We start from the raw sequence: 23,554 nt of genomic DNA on the forward strand, positions 1-23,554 counted from the left end.
AGTGGCTCTTCAGTCTACAACCTTCTGCTTTCTGCCTCTAACCCGACCAGGGGTTAATACTCCTGGGAGAAAAGGAAATAGCTTCCAGTGATTCCAGTCTCAGTTTGGCAACGCGGCACGTGCCGGGATGGACTGAAGTGTGAGATTAGTGACTCTCACACTCTTCAAGGTAAAGACTGCTTTTTGTGATAATAAGTGTAAATATTTATAGTTTAAGTATATTTTCTAGCAGGTTTAAATAAAAACCTAAAAATTAATCACACCTTAGCATATTTAATAAACAACCTGTCAGTTACATGTAACCTAACAGAAGTTAGGTATCTCAAGAAAAATCCTAACAGTGCCTTCACTATGCCCCTAGAGGCATATAAGTGCTCCTAGCAGATACTAATGTCTGTAATTTATAGTCAGAGACTAAATTAGAGTTAATGCCCAATTTGGGGTTCTGGATTTAGATTTAAGACACTAGCTAAAATTATACACGCTGCACATGAATATAGCTCTTAGCAGTGTTAAGGTCATAAAGAGTTGCAATATCATCCGAAATAAGAAGTTGGGAATTATTGCTTTTTGGTCCCAGAGTTTCCAGTATTCACTGTTTTATTACAATTATTATTGTATTTAGCATTTCCTAACAGAAACTCGAGCTCTATCAGTCATGTGAATTATTTGAGAATCTCAATACCCATTAAAAACAAGTCCTATCCCTTCAGACTGCAGAAACAAGCCTAAAAGTCTGACTCAAGTGTACCCTCAGCAATTAAGTAAAAAACCAACAGAAATCAAAATAGATTAGCATATCAAAAGAAGCCAAAAAAATTAGCATAATGTTTTTTAATCAAATGCTAGGGTTTGGAAAAGAAGTGGCTCATACTTTTTTAATGCTCCAGTTTGCCAGACTGCAATCCAGCCTGACAACAAAAACATTTGATTTTTTAATATGGTATATGTAATAGATACAATACCCTATAATTGTGTATATTGCACTGAGATGATGGAGAAAAAGTTATGGAATCACAACCTAATCATTTAAGTGATTATTGTATTCTTATAAATGCTTAATGTATCATCACAGACATGTTTGTGATGCATTCCTCATTTGGCAAATGTGATATTGATCATGCTCTAAAGATATATTCCGTTCAGTACAGCTAGTGAGTATTTTGACATTTCCCACCCATGATGATAAGGAAATTAGATTGCTATTTATCTTTAAAATGTGTTTCTCTAAAACACTTTAATTATGAAAAAATATATCTTTTTCTTGCTGGCTAATCATTGGTTTACTCTGTCACTGGTCCAGGAAGAATATTATTGCTGAACTGAAATTGGACATTTTAAAGAGAACAACAGAAAATACAGAATTTTGCCTTGCAAAAAAAACACAAACCCAAAAAACCCCAAAATTACTTGGGAGATAACAAACAGGGCAGAGATACTGGGGAACTGTGAAATGCTTGGGAGCACTGTATAGGATTTAGGGATTTGTAACCATCTCCAAAGAATGCCAACAGCAATAAAGTAAGCATTTTAGTAGAAAAGGAGAAATGCCAACGCCATGATCTGATAGAGGTAATGAGACAGAGCATTTGTGTATGCCTGACATTTTTGGAACATATCAACTGGGTTTGTATCCCACCAGAAAGCAGAACTTCCTATGAGACATTTCTGGCCATTACACCAGCTTCACATCAGGACAACACTTTGCCGTTTTAGCTGACAAGTCTCAACCATTTTTTAATTTTTTTTTTTTTTTAGCAGAACTGTGAAGCCGAATCTTAAATTTTGGGGGGGTTGTGCATGCAAAAAAAAAAAAAGTTACTAAAATCTCAGTTCTCAAAGGAAGGGAGGCACTGCTGGGATTGTACATATGACAGAATGACCAAATGGTGGGGTTTCGAAGGGACCTCTGGAGATCATCCAGTCCAACCCCACTGCTAAAGCAGGTTCACCTCATGCAGGTTGCACAGGAATGCATCCAGGCAGGTTTTGAATATCTCCAAAGAATCTACAACCTCCCTGGGCAGCCTGTTCCAGTGCTCTGTCACCCTCACAGCAAACGCTTTTTCCTCATGTTCAGGTGGAAGTTCCTGTTCGCGCCCATTGCCCCCTGTCCTGTCACTACGGACTGTTGAGAAGAGTCTGACCCCATCCTTTTGACATCTTCCCCTCAGATAGTTATAAACATTGGTAAGATCTTCTCTTAGTCTTCTTGTCCCCAGGCTGATCAGACCCAAGCCTCTCAGCCTTTTGTCATAGAGAGATACTCCAGTCCCCTCATCAGCTCTGTGGCCTCCACTGGACTCTCTCCAGTAGTCGTTTTTCTTGAGCTGGGGATCCCAGAACTGGGCACAGAACTCCAGATATGGCCTCACTAGGGCTGAATAGAGGAGGAGGAGAACCTCTTGTGACCTGCTGGCTACACTTTTCTCCATGCAGCCCAGGATACCATTAGTCTCCTTGGCCATGAGGGCTGGCTCATTGTCAACTTGTTGTCCACCAGGACTCCCAGTCCCTCTCTGCAGAGCAGTTTTCCAGCAGGTCAACCCCTAATCTGTACTGGTACAGGAGTTATTCCTCCTGAGGCACATCCATCTGTTGTGTTTATGGTTTCTGCTTCAAGCTGTTTACCCCAAAGGTGATCCACCATGGATTTTATCCACATCAACTCTCTCTCCCAGAATTGGAAGATGGGGCTCAGCCATGAGGCGCTGCAGCTGTGATACTGAAAATGCCGGCAAATAAACTCTTTAAGATTCATTTTGGCGCTTGAGAAAGCAAGAACCCTCTCTCAGGCATGGGAAACACAAGTGAGTGATCTCCATTCAGTCTTGTGAAGTGTTTTTTATTTAAGCTAAAGTACAGTTAAGTTTCATATAAGTAGTTGTATTTTTGAGAGTTAAGCAGAATGTCCCTCTGTTTTTCCAGACACTGTTTATTCTTAGAAGATGGTAACGCCTTGTGTTCAGTTGATCTGTGCGGGACAGATGTGTCTTCTGTAATCACCTGTTTGCAGCCTTTCTCTGTCCCAAACGCACGGTCAGGCAGAGCTGAGCCAGCTCCACATTAGCACGAGCTTTGACTGCTGTGAAGTTCACAATAACATTAAAATTAGTCCTCGGAAAGTAATAGAATATGCATAAGATTTCTGGGAAAGTTTATCCATATGCCTGTGAGTGGGAATTTCATCCCGTAACAGCTGATGGGGATCACTCCCCCGCGCCGCCCAGGCCTGATAAAGGGCGTTTGCTTTCTGAAACTCCAAAACGGGCCTCGGCGCGTTTCTTTGCCGTCATTTCTCTGCCAGCGGGATAACCCCCCGCGCAGCCTCGCAGCGGCCCGGCGGCACCGTTGGGGGGCGCAGCAGCCGCCATCGCCGCGGCTCGGGCACCGCCCCCGCCTCCCAGGCTCCTCTCCGGGTAAACAGCGATGGCCGCCGAGGAGGGAGGCGGAGAGCCCCGCGACGGCATGGGGAACCACCTCCAGTTGGGGCCCGGTGAGCGCCGCGCCGAGGGGGGACCGGGCGGGAGGGGAGGAGGAAGAAGAGGAGGAGCAGAGGGAGGAGAAGGGAGAGAAGGAGGAAGAAGAAGAAGAGGGGGAGGAGGAGAGGGAGGAGAAAGAAGGAGAAGGGAGAAGAAGAGGAGGAGGAGAAAGAGGGAGAAGAAGAAGAAGAGAAGGAGAGGGAGAAGAAGAGGAGAGGGAGAAGAGAAGAAGAAGAAGAGGAGAGGAAGAAGAGAGAACAAGAAGAGGAGGAGAGGGAGAAGGGAGGAGAAGAAGAAGAGGAGGTGAGGGAGAAGAGGAAGAAGAGGAGGAGAAGGAGGAAGCAGGGAGCATGCCCATCATGCACAGTGATGGAGCATCATTCCTGCTGCAGGCTGCACTGAGCGCACAGAGCTTACTTGCAGCTCCAGTGTCTCAGTTTCTTGTGCTCGGTTGGGGGATGCTTGGACACCAGTGAGATTGTCACCAAAATGGGGAAAATAAGGTTCTTAACACCACCTTTGGGTCTTAAGAAGGAGGCATTCTCTTTACCAGCTTGACATGGGCCAGCAATGTGCGCTTGCAGCCCAACCATATCCTGGGCTGCATCAAAAGCAGTGTGGGCAGTTGGATGAGGGAGGGGATTTTGCCCCTCTGCTCTTGTGAGACCCCACCTGGGGTATTGTGTTCAGCTCTGGAATCCCCAACATAAGAAGGATATGGGACTACTGGAATGAGTCCAGAGGAGGGCACAAAGGTTATCAGAGGAATGGAACACCTCTGCTATAAGGATAGGCTGAGAGAGTTGGGGTTGTTCAGCCCAGAGAGGAGAAGGCTCTGGGGAGACCTTCCAGTACTTGAAGGGAGAAAGCTACAAGTCTCTCCCCTATAAGAAAGCTGGGGAGAGACTTTTTACAAGGGCATGTAGTGATAGGACGAGGGAGAATGGCTTTAAATTGGAGGGGGGAAGATTTATATTAGAGATCAGGAAGAAATTCCTCCGATGAGGGTGGTGAGGCCCTGGCACAGGTTGCCTCGGGAAGCTGTGGATGCCCCGTCCCTGGAAGTGTTCAAGGCCAGGTCAGACTTGAGCAGCCTGGTCTGGTGCGAGGTGTCCCTGTCCGTGGCAGGAGAGGTGAAACTGTATAATCTTTAAGGTCCCTTCCTATCCAAACCATTCTATGAATCTGATTATTCAGTACTGAATATACAGGGGGATGAATCCTCCTACCGTATGTGTGGGCCAGTACAAGTAGCAAGGTTTTTATACACTGAATTTATACATATGCATTGTATTTCTCATGAAGATCGTACATCTTAATCACATTTTCTAATGCTAATTATAATAGGTGTCCTTCTCGTGGATGATCCCCACGGTCCTTTATTGAGGTCTGCAAAGCAGCCCCCTACCTTATTTCGTTGGCATCTGGCCCCCTTTGAAGTTCCTATATAGAGTTCAAAATAAGTGTTATCTGGACCACGCATCTATTTTGGTTCCTGAAGTGCTGGCCGGATGTCTGTCTTTTGCAGTCTTCATTGTTCTGTACCTTAAATATCACAAAACAAGAGGACTTTACTGTGCATTGACTTCAGTGACTAGATTAGGCATTAGTATGGACACTGTATTCTACATAGCAGCTCATATTGGTTTGCTTGGGAGTACAACAAGGTGAACTGTGCTCTGAGGTTTCCACCAAAGCAGGCAGGTGCAGAAACTCTTCTCTGTAAATCTGGACCTCTGTAAAATGTAACAAAGCTGGAGGAAAACAAGGCTGCATCAGAACGATGGCCAGCAGGGCGAGGGAGGTGCTTCTCCCCCTCTGCTCTGGTGAGATCACACCAGGAGTACTGTGTCCAGCTCTGGAACCCTCAAAAAAGGAGGAACATGGACTTGTTGGAGCGGGTCCAGAGGAGGGCCACAAAAATGATCAAAGACCTGGAACACCTTCCCTATGAAAAGAAGCTGAGAGAGTTGGGGTTGTTAAGCTTGGAGAAAACTCCAGGGAGACCTTATTGCAGCTCTTCAATACTTAAAGGGGTTTATAAGAAAGATGGGAAAAAAACTTTTTATCAGGGCCTGTATCAATAGGACATAGCTTCAAACTAAAAGAAGACAAGTTTAGACTAGGTATTAGGAAGAAGTTTTTCACACTGAGGATGGTGAGATGCTGGAACAGGTTGCCCAGAGAGGTGGTAGATATCCCATCCCTGGAAACTTTCATGATCAGGTTACGTGGGGCTTTGAGCAACCTGATGTGTTTGAAGATGTCCCTACTCACTGCAGGGGAACTGGATTAGATGACCTTTGAAGGTCCCTTCCAACCCAAACCATTCCATGATTTGTTGTTTTAGAAAGTCTCCACTCAATTTAAATGCTCTGTAATGCCTTTAGTAAGCTATGAAGCAGGAGGCACTGTGCACAGGACTTGAAGGCAGCGCTGGTTTCCACACACTGCACAAAACTCCTGCAGTATCTATGCTGGAGGTTGTGGAACAGCCTGGCTTGTCCGTCCACGTACACCAGCATAATTCCTCATGGAGATACCTATTGCATAATAATGTGCGTTTTTCTGATTTAGCATATAGTGCCTCCAGACTGTCAGGAGATATTACGGTTTGGGAAGCAACTTTTGCCAAACTGGAAGATATGTTATTTCAGAATAAGCATGCAAAAAAAAAGTGTAGCAGTAAGTCCTGCTGGTAACCAATGCAATTTCCTGTAGCAGGAACTTCTATCAGCATTTTATGCCAGTATATTTAAAGTAATAAGAAAATATTTCCTAAATATTTTAGGAAATATAGCCTTAAAATTGCCTATGCTGTTCCTGGTTTTTAAAATTAGTTCCGTATTTCCTTATTTCTGCACAAAGGTGTTTAGAGTAGATTTGGTGGTGGTATAGTAGTCCAGGAAGCCTAACCTGCCACAAAGGAAATGTGAGCTTTGTCATGCACTGTGCCTTTGGCACTTGCATTTCCCTTCTTTCTGGGTACTGGAGGTTTTATTAATCTTGAAATTAAAAAAAATATAGATTAAAAAAAATGCATGATAAAGGTGTAAAAGATGCAATTTCTTTTTCCTTCCATCTTCTGTTCCTGTAGTGTGATTGAGGAGAACAGTGAAGACGGTGGTGTTTTTCGACATTCGCATGGTGCTGCTGCAGTAAAATGAGTCATCGTTCCTCTCTGCCACCACACAGCAGTTAGTGTGCATTTTTGGCAAGAACAAGCAAAAGTTTGCAGGGCACAGTTCTTTCTAACCAACTGCTGTTAATTCCTTTTGTGTTCAGAACAAGTAGTGAAACAACCTCTCTCTAGAAGGCTATTAAAACTGGTAATGATTGATGCAACTTGATGAGAGTGCGTGCAAACCAGAGTGTAATTTTTCATGAAGTCAGCTTCCCTCTCCAACCCTGCACTGCTGCTCCAGCACCAAGCAAAAACTTCTTACTCTTTCCCTGCATCAAGCTGAGCAAAACATTGGCTGTTTTGTATGTCTTAAACACTTTGCAATCATTTATGTTTAGGTTTCCTAACTGAATATAGTGGAAGAGAAATTTCGTGTAGAAATGGATTATTTTTTTACGGTAATTAGGAAGATGATGTGTTACTGCTTTAAGCTCTGTAATTAGGTAAAACACCAAGGAGAGTCGGTAACCTCTTTTCTTGTCATGCTGGTTCATTTCTTCTTCAGATAAATACAATATGGGATGGAGGCTTAACTCATGCTGTGCCTCCTACAGAAAAGACTCTAAAGTATGCAATGTTAAAAAAAACAGTGAGATGAAGGAGAAAGAAGACCATTGACTTAAACATTTTATAGAGAATACATTTTAAACAAATGTATCTGAAGACCAAAAAGGGAAAGAAATAATTCTCCAGAACCAGCCTGTAGTGTCTCCTTCGTTGTTCTGTTGTCCTCCCACTGTCAGAAATACTAAGATATTGGGGAAAGAGGGTGGTGGTGCCTCCATTTCTAAAGGAAGGCTCCTTTATAGAACATCTTTCTTTTATCAGATTTGCCCACAGTACCTTTCTGATAGGATGATCTTTATATTTGCACCTCTGGATTGTTTCTTGAAGATACTAGCTGTCAAGGCAGGCAACTGGATAGACTGTGGTAAAGGTATTTTTCTGCTGATCCTGTAATAGCTTTCAAGATCTAAATGATATTTTTCAGCAGCATTGGGATTATCCATTACCCATCAGCTGCTGGTGTAAGAATCCTGCAGGTTTCATTTGCAAAGTTCATTATAAAGTCTGTTTAGACATACATAAATAGTGTTTGTATTAAAAGAAATAGGATAGAGTAGTACAGTTACAAATCTGTACTAATTATATGGCATTTGTTTTGAGTGGGTATTTGTGGGCATACAGTGGATGGTAATGCACATGACAGTCAGTCAAACCAGCATTTTAGAGATAAGTATATTTTTTTATTACCTTCACTGTGTTTTTTCATTTATTCTAAAATATCTGTATGGATTTTATACAGATAAGTGCACTTTGTGTTTGCAAAATAAAGCATACTGATAATATAACTGTCCTCTTGCCCAAAAGTTATTTTAGAGTTGGCACCTGGAACTGAGGAATGGGAAGAAGGTAGTAATTTTTAAATATTATTTTGTACCCGAAATCCTTTGCAGTCATATATTTGCTTCCTTAGCAGTTGTCTTTGCTGGGATTGTGTATGTGTGTTTGGCATATACACAGGAGAGGCTGACAGCAGTGAAATTGTCTAAAATACCAGCAAGAGTCTTTGTGTGAGTATAGAAGTTCAGATACTTTTAACTCGGTTGCTTCTCTGTGCAGTTATTTTGTTCAGGTTTGTACTACTTTAATCGCTGTATTCAGTGTTCTACAAGAAATGAAATTCTCTGATATCTCGTGTACAGGCACAAGACATTTAGAATTGGGATAAGGAAATACTGCTGTAGTGACAATCTGAGCTGTCAGAATTTATTATTCTCTTTCAAGAAAAGTTGTTCTTTAGCTTTTAAAAAATAAATTACTAGATTTTGACCCTTTCTATGTTAATGGTGATTTTGCTGAAAGAGCAAGGAAACTATTTTTCACAAGTTTGCAGATACCAGAGTTGCTTCTCTGTGAAAGGCTGTTGCCTGGTAATATTGAATGCATTTCTGTGATTCTCTGATTTTTCTCAGTATCTTAGTCTCTGCTGGTTAATTTCAACTCAATATTCTGTATGTGCTTATTAGCAGAGAGCGAGGAAATGGATGACAATGAAATGGAAGTTGAAGATCAAGATAGTAAAGATGCTGAAAAGCCAAACATCATTAATTTTGATACCAGTTTGCCAACGTCACATGCGGTATGTATTGAAGACGTTTTGATTGATTTGTGTAATTCTATCATAACATTAAGTCGAAGGCCTAATTTTATTTTATACTTGTGAATCACCAAACCCTCTTATAATACTGTCATTTTTTTATTTGTTGTTTTCAGTATTTAGGCTCTGATATGGAAGAGTTTCATGGAAGAACGGTGCACGATGATGACAGCTGTCAGGTGATTCCAGTGTTGCCTCACGTGATGGTGATGTTGATTCCTGGACAGACATTACCTCTTCAGCTTTTCCACCCTCAAGAGGTTAGCATGGTGCGGAATTTAATTCAGAAAGACAGAACGTTTGCTGTTCTTGCATACAGGTAAAATACATGAGTGGGTTTTCTGGTGGTACGCAGCATGTATTTTTAGTACAATTTATTTGGATACTAAATCAAAAGGAGATGGTTTCATCAGTTCTGTGGTGAATAGTTGTGGTTTGAAATTGTTTGACAAAAACTGTCTTCCAGTATGTGATGAAAAGGTTTTCATGTCACATTGAGTAGGTGTGTGACAGTATTATATGTTTGTATAGAGAAAGAGTAAGTGTTGATCTGCCTTTCTTGAGCATCCTCTTCATTTCATTAACTGTTGGAATGCACTGTTCCATTTTGCTTAAAGAATAAGCCTTTATCTGAAATGTAAAAATTAGATTCTTGTTTTGAGAACTGTATTGTTGTAGAGGTGTATTTACTTGTTTTATCTATAAATTAATAAGCACAGACAAGCGTTTCACAATAGAGTTGAAAGACAAGAGGGGATAGAAAAGCAGAAAAGATAAAAGCTAATCTGGGCAAAAAAAGTTGTGAATGTTCCTTCCTCTTCCCCTAGTTTATTATGGTTTAATTGTATAGGATGTGGGAACAGTTACTTTTAGAAAGACAGTCTGAAGATTTTGGTAATTTCAGTATCTGCATTTCAAACGCAGATATACTGGTGATCCCCGTGTTCCCAGAATTCCGCCTCTATACCCTAAAGCAAAAGCAAGTCAACTAGCAACCCCCCCCAACCTAATAGAACGTTAAAAGTTGCTTTTAAAATGGAAGAATAATTATTGCACTTAGCTGAAGGTGTTTTACCTAATTTACTTTTTAGATAAGACTAATTGTGTATAGTGACTAACTTATGAGATGTAAATGAACTGTTTGGAGAGTAGGTAACCTCTTTGATTCTGTTGCTTTTAGTAATGTACATGAAAGGGAAGCACATTTTGGAACAACAGCAGAAATATATGCCTACAGAGAAGAGCAGGAATATGGAATTGAAACAGTCAAAGTGAAAGCAATAGGAAGACAGAGATTCAAGGTGCTTGAAATACGAACACAGTCGGATGGGTAAGAAGATTATGTATTTGATGTTACATACTGCAAATCTTGTTTCCTCAAAGCATTTACATGTTACTGCAAGTGCATCTGCCCTTTCAGTCTCACAATTGACTAATTATTGTAGCTATTAATTGAATGTTTAATCAGGAGCCTCTTTGGTTATTAAGGACTTCTGACATTTTCTGTTCTAAGAGTCATGTTTTAATTGTTAATAACTTAGCTATAACATTCTCTAAAGGATATCTACCTATAGTTTGAGCTGATATTTATGAGAAAACATCTGACAGAATGACTGGTTTTGAAAATTACAAGGAAAAGGTGTTGATTTGCCTGCATTTTAAGTTCTAAAACTTTATTTCAGAATCTCTCACAACCCTTTTTCAAACCAGATGTGAAATGAGAGAATACAATATCAAGTGTGTGCCTTCTGTTGTCTTGTGGAAAGCCTTTCTGGTAGCGACCAGAGTCCATTCCTTCTAAAAACTGTAACTTTCATTTTCTGAAAGGAGGCCTTTCTAGAGATGGTCAGTGTTGGCCCATGTTCCACTTTGTAACTTGTGTGAATTACAGCTTTGAACTGCTGCAGGCAGAGGTCTGGCACTGCAGCTATATGTTTGTCTTAACTACTTGATCTTTAACTACCGGGCCTCAACAGCATGCAGAAGGATTCAGCTCCACGATTGTGACATGGAGAGGACAGGAACTGCACCCAGAGTGGTGGTGGTTTTCATAAGAAAAAGAAAAGCTTCCCATGAAAGGGGAGGGCTGGAGTATGGTGAAAGGGGAGGGCTGGAGTATGGTGAATATAATGGAGAAGCAAGTCGCTTCTCGTGTTTATTTTTTCCTTTGTAGAATATAAAAGCATGCTGAGATTTGTGGATAAATATTTGAGCATGAAAATAGGCCCTTGATTTTTGTTAACTACAAGCAGCCCACCATTTTCAGTTTCTCAAATGCTAGATCTTGTTTTTAATCATTGTCATAGTTTAATATATCCTTACCTTCAGTAAGTCTTAAGTCTTCCTTTCTGACTGTTCGATGATGATTTACTGATAGAAAAGTGCTACTTCTGTTACTGGCTGACAAGTCTTTCCATGTGCTTGTCAAACACTCTTAAATCAGCTTTGATAGTGTTCTCTTCTGTATTCCAGTCCTTTTCTGTATTCCTGTGTGATACCTGTGACATTTTGAGACTCCTCTTCAAGCCAGTTTTATCATATTATGTAATTAATACCTTTATTCATTTCTAAAAGTGACTGAGACCCTTAACATTTATTTAAGACTATCCTGAGTCTTCTGTCATTTTCAAGTTCTTCTTGACATGCTGCCCTGCACCATGCCTTGCGCTGTGAGCCTCTGTCAACGTGACTCTCTAGAGATACAAGCTCCAGACTGGTTCTGTGAGCATGCGACAGTTCTTAGCATAATTGCCAGAGGTTTTTGTAATCTTTTCTGCAAGGCATATAACATCTCACTCTAAATCTGTAAATACAAAGCTAGTCATCTGTGTTCTGCTGTTGTTTAGTATACTGGCATTGCTTCACAAAGAAGCCTAGGAACAGTCGGGAGTTCAGCATTCTTGTATGCTTTTATGACTTGCAGCTAAAGAAATGAAGAATTTGTGTACTGCTTGCTATTTCTCACTACCTGACATTTGGTTACAAATAACACATTCCATATTTTGCAGCTTAGGAACACTGTTGCATGAACACAAGATGGCAGTACTTGGACAACTATAACGACAGCACATTATTACTGAGAATCCAAAATCACTTTAAATGTACAGTGGTTTCCTTGTGCTGCTAAAGCATTTTTTTAGGGTGGTTTTATATCTACTGACTAGCAGAGATCACTTTTACACAGCACGTTCACAAGTTTGACTCATAAACATGAATTCTCAAATGTATGAAATGTAGATGAGATTGATTTTTCTCATCGTTGCAAGCTCTAGATTTGTTGGAATGACTATATAGAGTTACTCTATGTTCAAATACTGCACGTTTTGTGGGTTTGGGGAGTGATTAGTGAACTTCGACCTCCTAGTGTTGTCAGTGGAATTTGGAGTCATCAGCCTATGTTCTTCAGTTTATCCTGAGGAAATGACCTTTGCAGGTTAGGAGGTGTGCTCCAGGCTCCCATGCCAGTGAGCTAACTCTTTCTATAAATGAGCGTGATAGTGTGGTTGTTTGCTGCCACTTTTGTCTGTACATCGGAGGTATGTATTAGAGAAGAGAATTAGAGAATAAGAGAGAAGAAGAATGTAGTTTTCCATCTGTACAAATAAAGCATTTTCATTAAGATCTTGTTCCTGTTTTTCATGTTTTCAAGGCAACTAACAAAAGAAGCAAGCATTATTGGTGTGAAATCCATTTTGATAAAGAGGGAAAAATGTTGAACTTCTTAGCAAGAGAAAAAAATTAGAGTTCTTGGTGTTTCTGATTACTAAGTGGGAACGGCAAAAAATTAATTTTATAGTTTATAGTAAGTTAACAGAGTTCAGTGTTGTCCTTGTCAGTAAAATTGGAAATTTGTAATGGCATGCATCTTAATATTTCAGGATTTCTGATGCATAGTACTGTTAAAGTGTAAAGCCCTTCTTGCTAGACAGTGTTCTTAGTAGCCATATAACTATTGTTGAACTCTGTGGAATAGGTGACCTGGTTGATGATAGGATATTAAAAGATGATCAGAGTCTATATCCTATTTCTGCTGATTTTGAACTCTAGCTAAGCACATAAGCTTTTGTGGTTTGAAGATAGCAAATTGCGTTTCAGCTAAACTTCCTTTGAGGGTTTGAGATGTAATAGCAGACTATTAGCTTATACCAAAAGTAACTTGAGGAGATAAAAATCTAAAAATACAGTGCTGAGGAGGTAGAATATTCTGTTGTGTTACCACTGACGATCTGTCTGTAATTCTGCCCACCATAATCCCAGCAGATACCTAATGCTCTAAAATACAAATACAGCCCATCGTATCCCATGGAAAAGGAAGCAGCTGTGAGAGGGGAAAAGCAAGCCACAGAAGAAACATTTGCTGAAAAAGTTAAAGCAGTGATGTTTGTAGAGTTCTGTATACCAGTGCAAAAAATATTTGGAAAACAGCTAATTGTGTTTTTTAAGGGTGAAAAAAAAAAAAAATAAAAAATTGAGATTGTTTCTGTCTTTGATTCAGGGAGACCAAAGCCCAGTCAGCACAGTGGCTTTAATAATTTAGCCAAGGGCATGAGATAATCTGTGTTCTAGAATAGTATGTATTTGGTTTGCTACAGATAAGCTGTACGTTCCCTCAGGTAATTTGATTTACATCAGTACAACTTTAAAAATCTGATTAAATGGAATGCTGTTTCTATCTATGGAACTATGTAATGATTAGATCTATTACACAAGACTATGTTTTTATAAGCAGTATAACGTGTTTTAAACTCTTGTATATATGTGTATATCTCACAGGGTTTTCTTTTATCAGAATCCAACAGGCTAAAGTACAAATCCTTCCTGAGAGAGTGTTGCCTTCGACAATGTCAGCAGTACAGCTGCAGTCTCTCAGCCGATGCCATGTATTTCCTTCTTCTAAGCCTACAGCATGGCAGGACCGAACTCTACATCAGTGGTGGCAGAAATATCAGAAGGTTAGAAACTAGCTGTGGTGCTGTTTTTCTTTAAATTTTTTATGGTATTTTGGAAATCAGTATAAAATTCCATCTGCTCATCTTTAGAGGTGGATGCACAACTGGGATGCTAGATGCCGGTTCCTGCTTTTGTCGCATATTGTGTGATTGTTTATCAGCTATCAGTGATGGGGAAATGTCTGATTTTTATTATACATTTCTTTGGTTTTAATGACAGTATTATTAGATTAGTATTATTACATAGTAATTCCTGTAATATTACAATTATTTTTTACATAATCAAAACAACTGAGGGAATGATAGTTGGTAAAGCTTTTCGATGATGAAGTGTCATTGGGAAAAAAACATTGTTTATAGGATTTTATTGTACACAGGTCAAAGAAGCATCTTGACTTTTACTGACATTGCTTGGACAGTAAATATATTGACAATTGGTGTTGACAGTGCCACTGCTCTTGCTTTATTCTTGTGTTAATGGCTGGGTTTTCAAAGTAAGGAGGCTTTTGTAACACTTTGATTCAGCTAGAAGAGGTTTTTGAAGAGCAGAGGTGGTTTAGAGGTGACTCCCAAATTTCAGTGATGAAACAGAAGACCTGTAATGTCTTAGTTTGGAATCACAATTCCATTTGCTAATTTTGCTTTAAAGCCTGCATCAGTTAAGGGATTAACTTCTGTACCTGTAGTTACTTGTTTACAGTGGTTCTGCTTTTTTAATAAGTATGCAGACTGTATGGTTCTTTATAGAGAGTCCAGAATCCTATTTATTTGACTCTGATTTTAAAAAAAAGAGGCAAAACAAAAAACTCCAAACAAATGACCAAACACTGGTAGAGGAGAGATAATCATTATCAGAGTTTTGGTATTGGCAATTGGGAATTAGGTTTCTACTTTTGCTTCACTGGCACAAATTCTGTCTTTGCTTGTTTACACTGTTTTTACATCACTGCAGCTGTGACAGTACTTGGAACCAGGGGAATTCACACTAAGATTGTAGGCCAGAATTTTCAAGAGTCCTAAGCGGCTGATGCCGGGCCTGAGCTACAGACTTCTGCATTGCTCAAGGGAATAATAAAGTGTGATTTGTGCTGGAGACAGCTGTGCCATTTAAAAGGTGCTAAAAGATGCATTTATACAAGTGAATGTGCACTTTTACCAGTATACAGCGTTTTCCTTTAGGAGTCTGAAATAAAATTTACCATCAAAAGGATAATTTTGCTGGGTTAAATTATGCTCCCATAATAAGCACTAAGCTAGCGCATCATAGTAGCGTAGTTATACCAGCAACAGCCTTGCAAGTGTAAACCTAGCTCATTCTTGGGCACGGTGCAGGCTTTTCAAAGACCAGCTATCAGTAACAGTGGACAAATATGCGTGCTAAGATTAATGGGGCAAGAGGTAGCACTGAGCTCAGTAGGAGAGATGTGGTGAAGCAGGGCATCCTCACACTTGAAGAGGCTAGAATTGTGCCTTATTTATTTATATATATATATTTATTATTTAAGCCACTGTTTTTGTCAGTGACATATGAAAGGAAAGATACCTTGAAGTCTTCTGTATCAGGAGAGTTCTTTGGAACTACTTCCAGAAATTAATATTAAATCCTCATTGTAGTAACTCTCCTCTTTGTCAGATGCAGTTAATGTTTGGATTTGGTTTTTTTCAATGGTTTTGAACCGTATTTTTAGTCATGGTTTTAACAGATTAGTTTTCCATTTTAAAAATATCATCATATATCTTTGAATTTATATATGTCAGCTTGAAGTACCTGATATGGTCCATTAATTCTTTCATTTTATTTACTTATGCATTTGTCTAAGTTGATGCACGTCGTTTAGTCACCTCATGTAATGGTTTGCTTTGATTGCTGAAGTAGCAACAATTGGTGGAGACTAAGGAACAGATAGGTGTACTATGTAATAATACTCACATGTTTTGAACTGTATAAATTTCAGATAGCTGCTCTGATGATGGGCATAATTTATTATTACTGAACATTAGAAATATTTCTAATGCTGAGACAAGTTTGCTGAGAAGATCCACGTATTGTCTGTTTCGTTAGCTCTCAATGCATTTGAGAAGTGGATTGGAAGTTTAATGTTGTATATTTAAATAATCAAGTGTCTCTTCTCTGTTTTATTTGTTTGAACAAGAACTGTCCCTAAACTCTGTTAATATTAAAGAATAAATATTTGTGGTTTTGGTTGTAGAGGAAGTTCCACTGTGCAAGTTTGACATCTTGGCCTCCCTGGCTCTACTCTCTGTATGATGCTGTAAGTTTCACCCATGTATTACAAAATAATCTACAATTACTTTTGTGTGTTTTACCACCCAGTTGTTGGATAATGTAAAGGCTTTAATTTTGTTGGACGATGAGTTGCCTTTTAAAGACGGGTATAATTTTCAGTTTACTGTTAAGAGTGGGAAGGGCTTCGCTGTCTGTATAGTTGATGCCTCGTGGTAAAGAATATGTCTGGGGTGGATAACAGAGGTTCAAGTTCCTGCTGTCTTGTAAAAACTCTGTACTCTGTCCCACATGCTCCGGGTGAGTGTCCTAAGCACCAGAGTGCTGGCTAGTCTTAGATGGGTCTTTCCTCTTGGAGTTGGTTCACTCTTCAAAAAGTACATATTTCTTTATATACGTTTGTATATTAGTACATAAAGTAATTGGTATAAGACAGGTAGAAGTAGGGTGGAGGCTATCCCTCATCTTGTTTGTACAGTTCTAGAATTAGCACAGTTGTCTCCTTATCTTAAATGAGAGTTATAACCACCATGGGCCATTGGTTCATTTTGGCCCACTTCTTATCCTTATTTTGCTCTCAATTTAAAACATGTAGATACAGAATGAATCTGTAATTATTGTTAAGTCTTAAAAGCTAAAATCCACTTAGGGAAAATAGCTTACTCTACATTTTGCTTCCTTTTTTTTTCCTAAGAAAACAGAAATACCTGTGTATTTAAATTAGACTTTTCTTCTAACAAAAGGAAACCTTGATGGAAAGAGTCAAGAGGCAGCTACACGAATGGGATGAAAATCTCAAAGATGAATCTCTTCCAACAAACCCAATAGGTATGATGTTTAGCTTATGAACTCATTTTTTTTTTAATTTCCTAAGAAAACAAAACTTACATAACTACCTTTTATTGACAATCCATCCCTCACTTTGTTTCTAAAAAATTTTGATGATTGACTTTGGCAAAAGGATGATAGAACTTTTAAAGACATAAACATCCCTCAACCATGCAAGGCATGTTCAGTAGAAGAAATAGAACTCCATTGTGTTCTGTGGCAGGAGGAATGTCATCTGAATGTTTCATAAGAAAATGAGCTAAAAGCATATCAGATTTTAAAATTATTTTTATGTAGATCTCAGTGTTAGTAGATGAAATCTTTGGTTTTACTTCTTATTACCTTGAAATAGCAAAAAAAGTTGGGATCAGATTTCATGCCTTAGCACGCATTGATGTTACGTCTCAGTGAGCAGTTAGTTCTCCTTTCTCTGCAGGTCTTTAGGTTCTAATAAAATGGAAGTTTCAGTTGAAGCCTTTCTGTGAGGAAAAACATTCTCTTCTGTGTAGACTCAGGTGCCTAATAAGGGGGAAATCCAAACTGCAACCTTCAATTATGAAGTCGGTTAAGCATCAAATGCAGGTCTGGGCTCGATAGTTTTGATGTACATGGAGCTCTCATTTCTGATTTACCTAAAGCAATGTTTCAAAGTACTTACCTGTCTGCTTTGGCCGGAGTGCTGCTTTGAGGACCTCTTGTGGGAAGTATATGAAATAAGCTGAAAACAAACAAAAAATCTTGTAGATTTTTGCAGTTATCTTCTCTTGATTGACAGCACAACGATATTTTGCTGATTTTAATTTTCAGCTTTTGAGTTCTTTTACAGGCTATGAGGAATGATTTCCAGCTTAGCAAGGTTTTTGCTAGGTAATTTAAATAATGGCTATAGCAAAGTCAAACCTTTTATGTTTGTGCCTTTTAATATATACCTGATTGAAGTTGCTGCCTGAGAATTTAGTATCATATTAAAACTTCTAAACATAAAAAAGGTCTGTCTTCTTGACTGAATATTTTTGGATCTGATTTTGGTCTGCCTTCAGATGTGGAAAAAACACTCCAGTATTTCCACAAGGGAGTGTATCCAGTGTATGTCTTTTTTCCTTCTCACACTATAACAGTAAAGAATACACCTTTAGCACAATGTGAATAATAAAACTTGGTTGTAATTTTTGAAGGAGGGATGTTTGGGGGGGATTTTCATTAATTTTTCCTTCTCAGAAAAGCATGTCGTTCTATTTTTCTGCAAAAGAATGAGGGAGTGCAAGCATAAAGATAACCACCAGTGGTTGGAAAACTCAGTAATTCATTGTCAAAGTGCAATTCTGTATTAGATGATGTTCTCCAGTGGTCTGCTCTGGTTTTAGGATTAATTACCTTGCCAGCATTGTTCAGTCTCCACCACAAGTGATCTTCAAGTGTGGATTAGACAAATATCTTAGAAGAGTTTTTACAAGCACGATTCAGCCTTAGGGCAGAAGGATGTACCAAGATGACCTCTAAAAGTCTGTTTTAAACCTAAGTTTTAGCACTCTATCTGTAACTGAGTCGAAATAGAAGGTTTTATTTCTCTCTAAATTCTAACAGAACTGGTACTTTCTCGTTTCTAGATTTTTCTTACAGGGTTGCTGCTTGCCTGCCAATTGATGATGCATTGCGTATACAGTTGCTTAAAATAGGTAGTGCTGTTCAGCGACTGCGGTGTGAATTAGATATTATGAACAAAGTGAGTAGTTTTTCTTTACTCGTCATTAATTTTTTCTCACAAAAAACCCCCAAGAGTGACTGTTACAATTTGTAACAAAAATGTATGATTCTTCTAGAGAGTAAATTTTGTGTTCTTTTAGTTCTTCCTTCCCCTTTAAAAGTTTATTGAAGAAAGAAGCAGCTCTCTCCCAGTACAAGGTTTTATGTTTGGCAGCAGGCAAAAAACCATAACATTTGCTGTTGTTGAATATGATATTTCAGCACATTCACAGCACTTCTGTTAGCCAAGAGATGGTGCTAGAAGTCCAGTGTTGCTCATAGCCATCTTAGGAACATCATAACCCCATATCAACAGTATAATGCACCACAATCAAGTAGCGTTCTGCCATGAAAATTTGTGGATTTTGTAAGAAAAGGGAGATCTTTGTATTTTTGAGCTATTGAGTATAAATCTTAAGTATTAGACTGAAAGGAATTTTGCAGAAGATGTGTATTTACTTGTTAAGCCATATGTTTTAAAGATGTTCCAAAACTTGTCTTTCGTTCCTTTCCTCCTGTTGCCATGGCCAGGTAATGCTGTAGATGTAGGACATCAAAGTTTTATATAGTACATTTCTTGCACAATATTTGTTATAGTATATATTATTGTTATTGCTATAACTGATACAGCAACTAAGTATCAGTCAATCTCATGTTTTAGGAACAGCATTTGCAACATTTTCAACAGCAATTCAGATTGCTCTTCTTTTTCCAAAGAGAAAATGCTGAAAAGAGCCATTGCTATGCTTACAAGTTTTAACTGTAAACTGCTTGTAATGGTAGCCAAAATATTTACTATTCAATTCTTGAATGGAGAAACAAATTAATATTTTGCAAATACATTCATATCACAGAGAATAGCTCACCGACACTCACCTTGCTGGTTGCAGGTTTGCTATTTGCTAGACTTCTGTAAATTCTGCTTGAGAGTGCTGTTTGTAATAATTAAATAGGTTTGGAAATGGAGGAATGGAATTAACTACCTGTCTAAATTGGATTCTGAGAGGGATATATAAGCATTAGATTATAATCTGTAAGTAAGAGTGATTTAAAGAGTGACTGATAGTGGACATGAAAGGTCACTAGTAGGAGGGAAAGTGAGCCTTAAGAAGGGAAGCGTAGAGAGCTGGTGTGTGAAAATTGTATCTGTATAGTACAGCAATTTTCCTCCCTCGGTCTCTTGAGATCAGTAGACAGTGTGTTGAAAGTGTGGGGCAGAATCTGTGTCACCTGCAAGAGACAAGCTGGAGGAAGTTGAAACGCAGCAACAAGCCCAGAGCAGCTGAGTAGAGGAAAGGAGAGAGTAAAGACTGACACAGGCCGGTGTAGTATTATGAGTGCATTGTGATTTACTCCAGGTTTCAAAAGGAAATGTGTTCACACAGAGAGTTGTCCAAGTGAAGATCCTAGATGTGGTATTTTGTTCCAAAATATAGCGGATCATCTTTTGGGTAATTTCTTATTCATTACCCTTAAAGAGAGGTAGAGGTAATGCATCTCCTGAAAAATAATAGCAGTTTTCTACGAAGCTGATTTAAATCCTTGTTTTCTGAGTGTTGTCAGTGATAAATTGTTTCATTCCACTTTCTAGAAATTGTAGGAGATCTGTTAATCCGTTACAATCTTTAAGAAAAAGATAAATACATCTTACGTGTTTTTCTTGCGGAAATTAAACTCCTTGATCTCCAGTGTTGTCAAAGTTTAGAAAAACTTAATGATTTCTTTTATACTCATCTGCCTTTTCTGTGTTACATCTTAGAAGAGCAAAAGCTATTTTTCTGATTTAGCTTATGAAGATCTTAGAAGGTTGACTCATTTGTTATCTTTGTGTAGTCAGATCCTCTTCTGTGTGTGCATTTTTTTGGGGGGGAATACATAAGAAATCTTTTGTCTTTTACGTAAAAAGTAATGCTTACCATAAATAAAATGCACAGAAAAACTTCTGTTCTTTGATAGAAGGACAAAATACAAGCGTCTGCTGCCCAGAGAAACAAAATAATTGGTACAAAGTCTATTCTGAGGGAAGGGGAGAGACATTTTTATTAATTACTACTGTGCTGACAAATTTCTTGAAATAAATGGAATTAACCTCTCTGTTCTTCTTTTCAAGTGTACATCTCTATGTTGTAAGCAATGCCAAGACACAGAAATAACTACCAAGAATGAAATATTCAGGTGAGTTTATCGCTTTTAATCTTTGGGAGGTTCTTGATCAGAAACATTGGCATAGCAAAACAGATTAGCTAGGTTGTGTTCTAATAACATTTAAGTAAGTCTTTATAAAACAAAACAGGTTACTTGAGCGTTTTTTAATAAAAAGTTAGTAAATTCAGACATCACCGTGTACGTTGTGATGGAAAATAGTGCGGAAGGCCATGTTATGTCACATTGGTGACACTTTGCCATTGAAGAATTATGTGCTCTGCAGTGAGTTTTGAAATATAAATCTGTTATGTTGACTTCTGTATGTCAACAGCAGATAGACATGCACTAATTGTTTGGTATAGATGGGTAACTTCCTTACATGGCATCATCCTGGGAGCCTATTTATGTCGTTAAGCATTGTGATACTTTTTATTTTTACGAATATAGAGTTTTATCCTAATAATGGCACTAGGGAATGTGTTCCCATTATACATTTGACCTATACAACATCTTCCGTGTTCAACAACAATAAGACCATACATTTTCCTAATAATTGTTGGCAGTCTTTTCACTATTTGAATCTTGAATAACTAATATCCGTCCATCACCTATGATAATGTGAAGATTAAAAGATGTCTTGGTTTAACAAAACAAGACTCCCGACAGTTTGCCTGTATCAGTGTGATAAGAAGCTGACATGGTAATTAAAAGCCATCTCTTATCTTCTAATCAAATGATGGTTCCAGAAGCCGCAGTTCCTGCTGTGTTGATATGATGTACTTTTAACAGAAGAATGATGAGAAGTTAGTGTAATGAATGAATATTTTTGCTTACTTTTAAACTTAGATTTAAGAGTAGCAATATAGATGTTGCTTGTATCTGCAGCAGCAAGTAAAATAAATGATGACTCTGTAGTGCTTTTTTTATACTGAGCTGTAGGTTTTTGAGGGGAAGATTAATAACTGCCTTAAAGAAGGTAGTTTCCATAGCACTCTGTGAGCTATCTTCTAAGTAACTTGTCCCATTTAAGCAGCTGGGTGAGCTTCATCTGAACAGAAGACTATTTTAATCCTTACTCCTGAGAATATATTTTTAAATACCTTTTCTGAAGTAGGGACTTAACATGAATAATTTATGTCAGTGAGGAATGCCTTGGATTTATAACACTGGACACTTACATTTCTGAAATTATAAGAAAACGTGACCAATGATGTCTTACATTAGCATCTATTTTCTTGTAATTTTTAATAATATAATTTAATAATAAAATGACTTTTCTTTTTTACAGCCTAAACTGTTTCATTTGCTATGGAAAATAGTTTTAAGCATGGTTGGCAGTTTTTCCTCTGTTTACATTTGACAGCCTTTGTTTTTTGGTTTCTTCCTTGAACTATGACAAAATTCTCAATTGTCTGTTGTAGTTTATCCTTATGTGGACCCATGGCAGCATATGTGAATCCCCATGGATACATCCATGAAACCCTTACTGTATATAAAGCCTCCAACTTGAATCTCAATGGGCGGCCATCAACAGATCACAGCTGGTTTCCTGGGTAATGACAGTTAAAATAAGTTTTATTAGTTAATGACAGAAATTTGGTTGTGAGGGTATTGCTGTGGCAGTGGAATATTAAATACAGAATTTTTGAAACATATATCATTTTCACTTGTAAAAAAAATAGGAAAGTAAATTTAGACTTTTTCAAAATACAGAATAAAATGGAAAATGCAGGTAGAATGTTTTCAGAATTACTCTTCTCTTTTTTTTTAATGTGTAAATGTTAAGGTTTTAAAACAATTTGGTATATGAGAGCTATAAGCAAGATACTAACTGCGAGTTTCTTTGTGTATAATTTTTTAGAAGCCACAACTAATATTGTAGCTGCTGTTTCCATCCAGCTTTTTTTTTTTTTTTTGATCATAAAGTAAATAAAGTGCAGATGGAAAACGGAATATATAAATGCGGTTATTCTGAGATACTTTTTTAAAAAATCTAGAAACTGAGTAAATGTTACATTAATTTAAAAATTAGTAACATCATAATCTGGTTACCTTTGATTTATTTGGGGGAGGGGGTTAATTAGTCTTACTGTCTGAAAGAGTAGGAGAATTAACTTTCAAGATGTTAAAGTCTGCCTAATAATGAAGGGTCTTGCATCAAAATGTTCTCTCTGGCAGCTTATATTTAATTTTTGTGGCTAGAGAAGCATGCATCAGGCGCTCATTCAAAATTTTGAATATTTAACTCTTAAATTAAAATAGCTGAAATGTCAAACTGTCTGAATTCCATTTTCACAAAAATATTCTTTAAATGTATTCTCACAGAATCACTTTCCGGTGTGGTCCTTTCTATACTATAGTGTCAGATATCCTTCTGTCCCTTTGGCTGTTGTGTTTGTTTGGAAAGCAGCATAAAATAGTATGTTGCTGTATCTGTGGCCAGTCCAAGGTTCTTGACTAACGCATGCACACGTTTACTCTTCCACTTTCTTGTGTTGATCATGGCAGGGGTGTTTCAAGATTATCATGTAATATTAATGACTTGAGAGGGCATGTGCTCTATCTGTCACAAGACATGCACGCTTTAAGACTCCCTGAAGAAAAATTGTGGCTTATAATATCTGGAGTTAATTATCTCTCCTCTTACGAGGAGTTTGAAATATTCATTTACTGCCTTTAAAGACTGTTAAAGAAAAGCTCTGTTGCTCTGGAAAGTGCATCTCCTTGTTAATCTAGGAACACTGCAAAAATCACTTTTATTTCCATTAAGTCGCTTACTCTCTGACAACCATTTTCTGACTATTCTTTATCGCACAC

At 38.2% G+C, this 23,554-nt stretch overlaps 1 protein-coding gene across 2 annotated transcripts in view; it reads left to right on the plus strand.

Annotated features, from left to right (window-relative positions):
* Nucleotides 1–3,372: 3,372 nt before the first annotated feature.
* CRBN (cereblon) overlaps nt 3,373–23,554 on the plus strand; it is a 29,101-nt gene continuing 8,919 nt past the window's right edge. Inside the window, exons 1-10 of one of the 2 annotated variants that reach the window (XM_054076806.1) lie at nt 3,373–3,496; nt 8,700–8,809; nt 8,944–9,146; nt 10,008–10,157; nt 13,617–13,779; nt 15,987–16,049; nt 16,765–16,849; nt 18,457–18,572; nt 20,703–20,767; nt 22,159–22,290. In XM_054076806.1, coding sequence (XP_053932781.1) covers nt 3,430–3,496; nt 8,700–8,809; nt 8,944–9,146; nt 10,008–10,157; nt 13,617–13,779; nt 15,987–16,049; nt 16,765–16,849; nt 18,457–18,572; nt 20,703–20,767; nt 22,159–22,290 — 1,154 coding nt within the window. In that variant the 5' untranslated portion in view covers nt 3,373–3,429. Of the gene's footprint in view, nt 3,497–8,696; nt 8,810–8,943; nt 9,147–10,007; nt 10,158–13,616; nt 13,780–15,986; nt 16,050–16,764; nt 16,850–18,456; nt 18,573–20,702; nt 20,768–22,158; nt 22,291–23,554 lie in introns of both variants that reach the window. The other variant, XM_054076805.1, reaches the window with a different exon arrangement.

This window comes from Cuculus canorus, chromosome 11 (genome assembly GCF_017976375.1).
Source record: "Cuculus canorus isolate bCucCan1 chromosome 11, bCucCan1.pri, whole genome shotgun sequence".
NCBI lineage: Eukaryota > Metazoa > Chordata > Aves > Cuculiformes > Cuculidae > Cuculus > Cuculus canorus.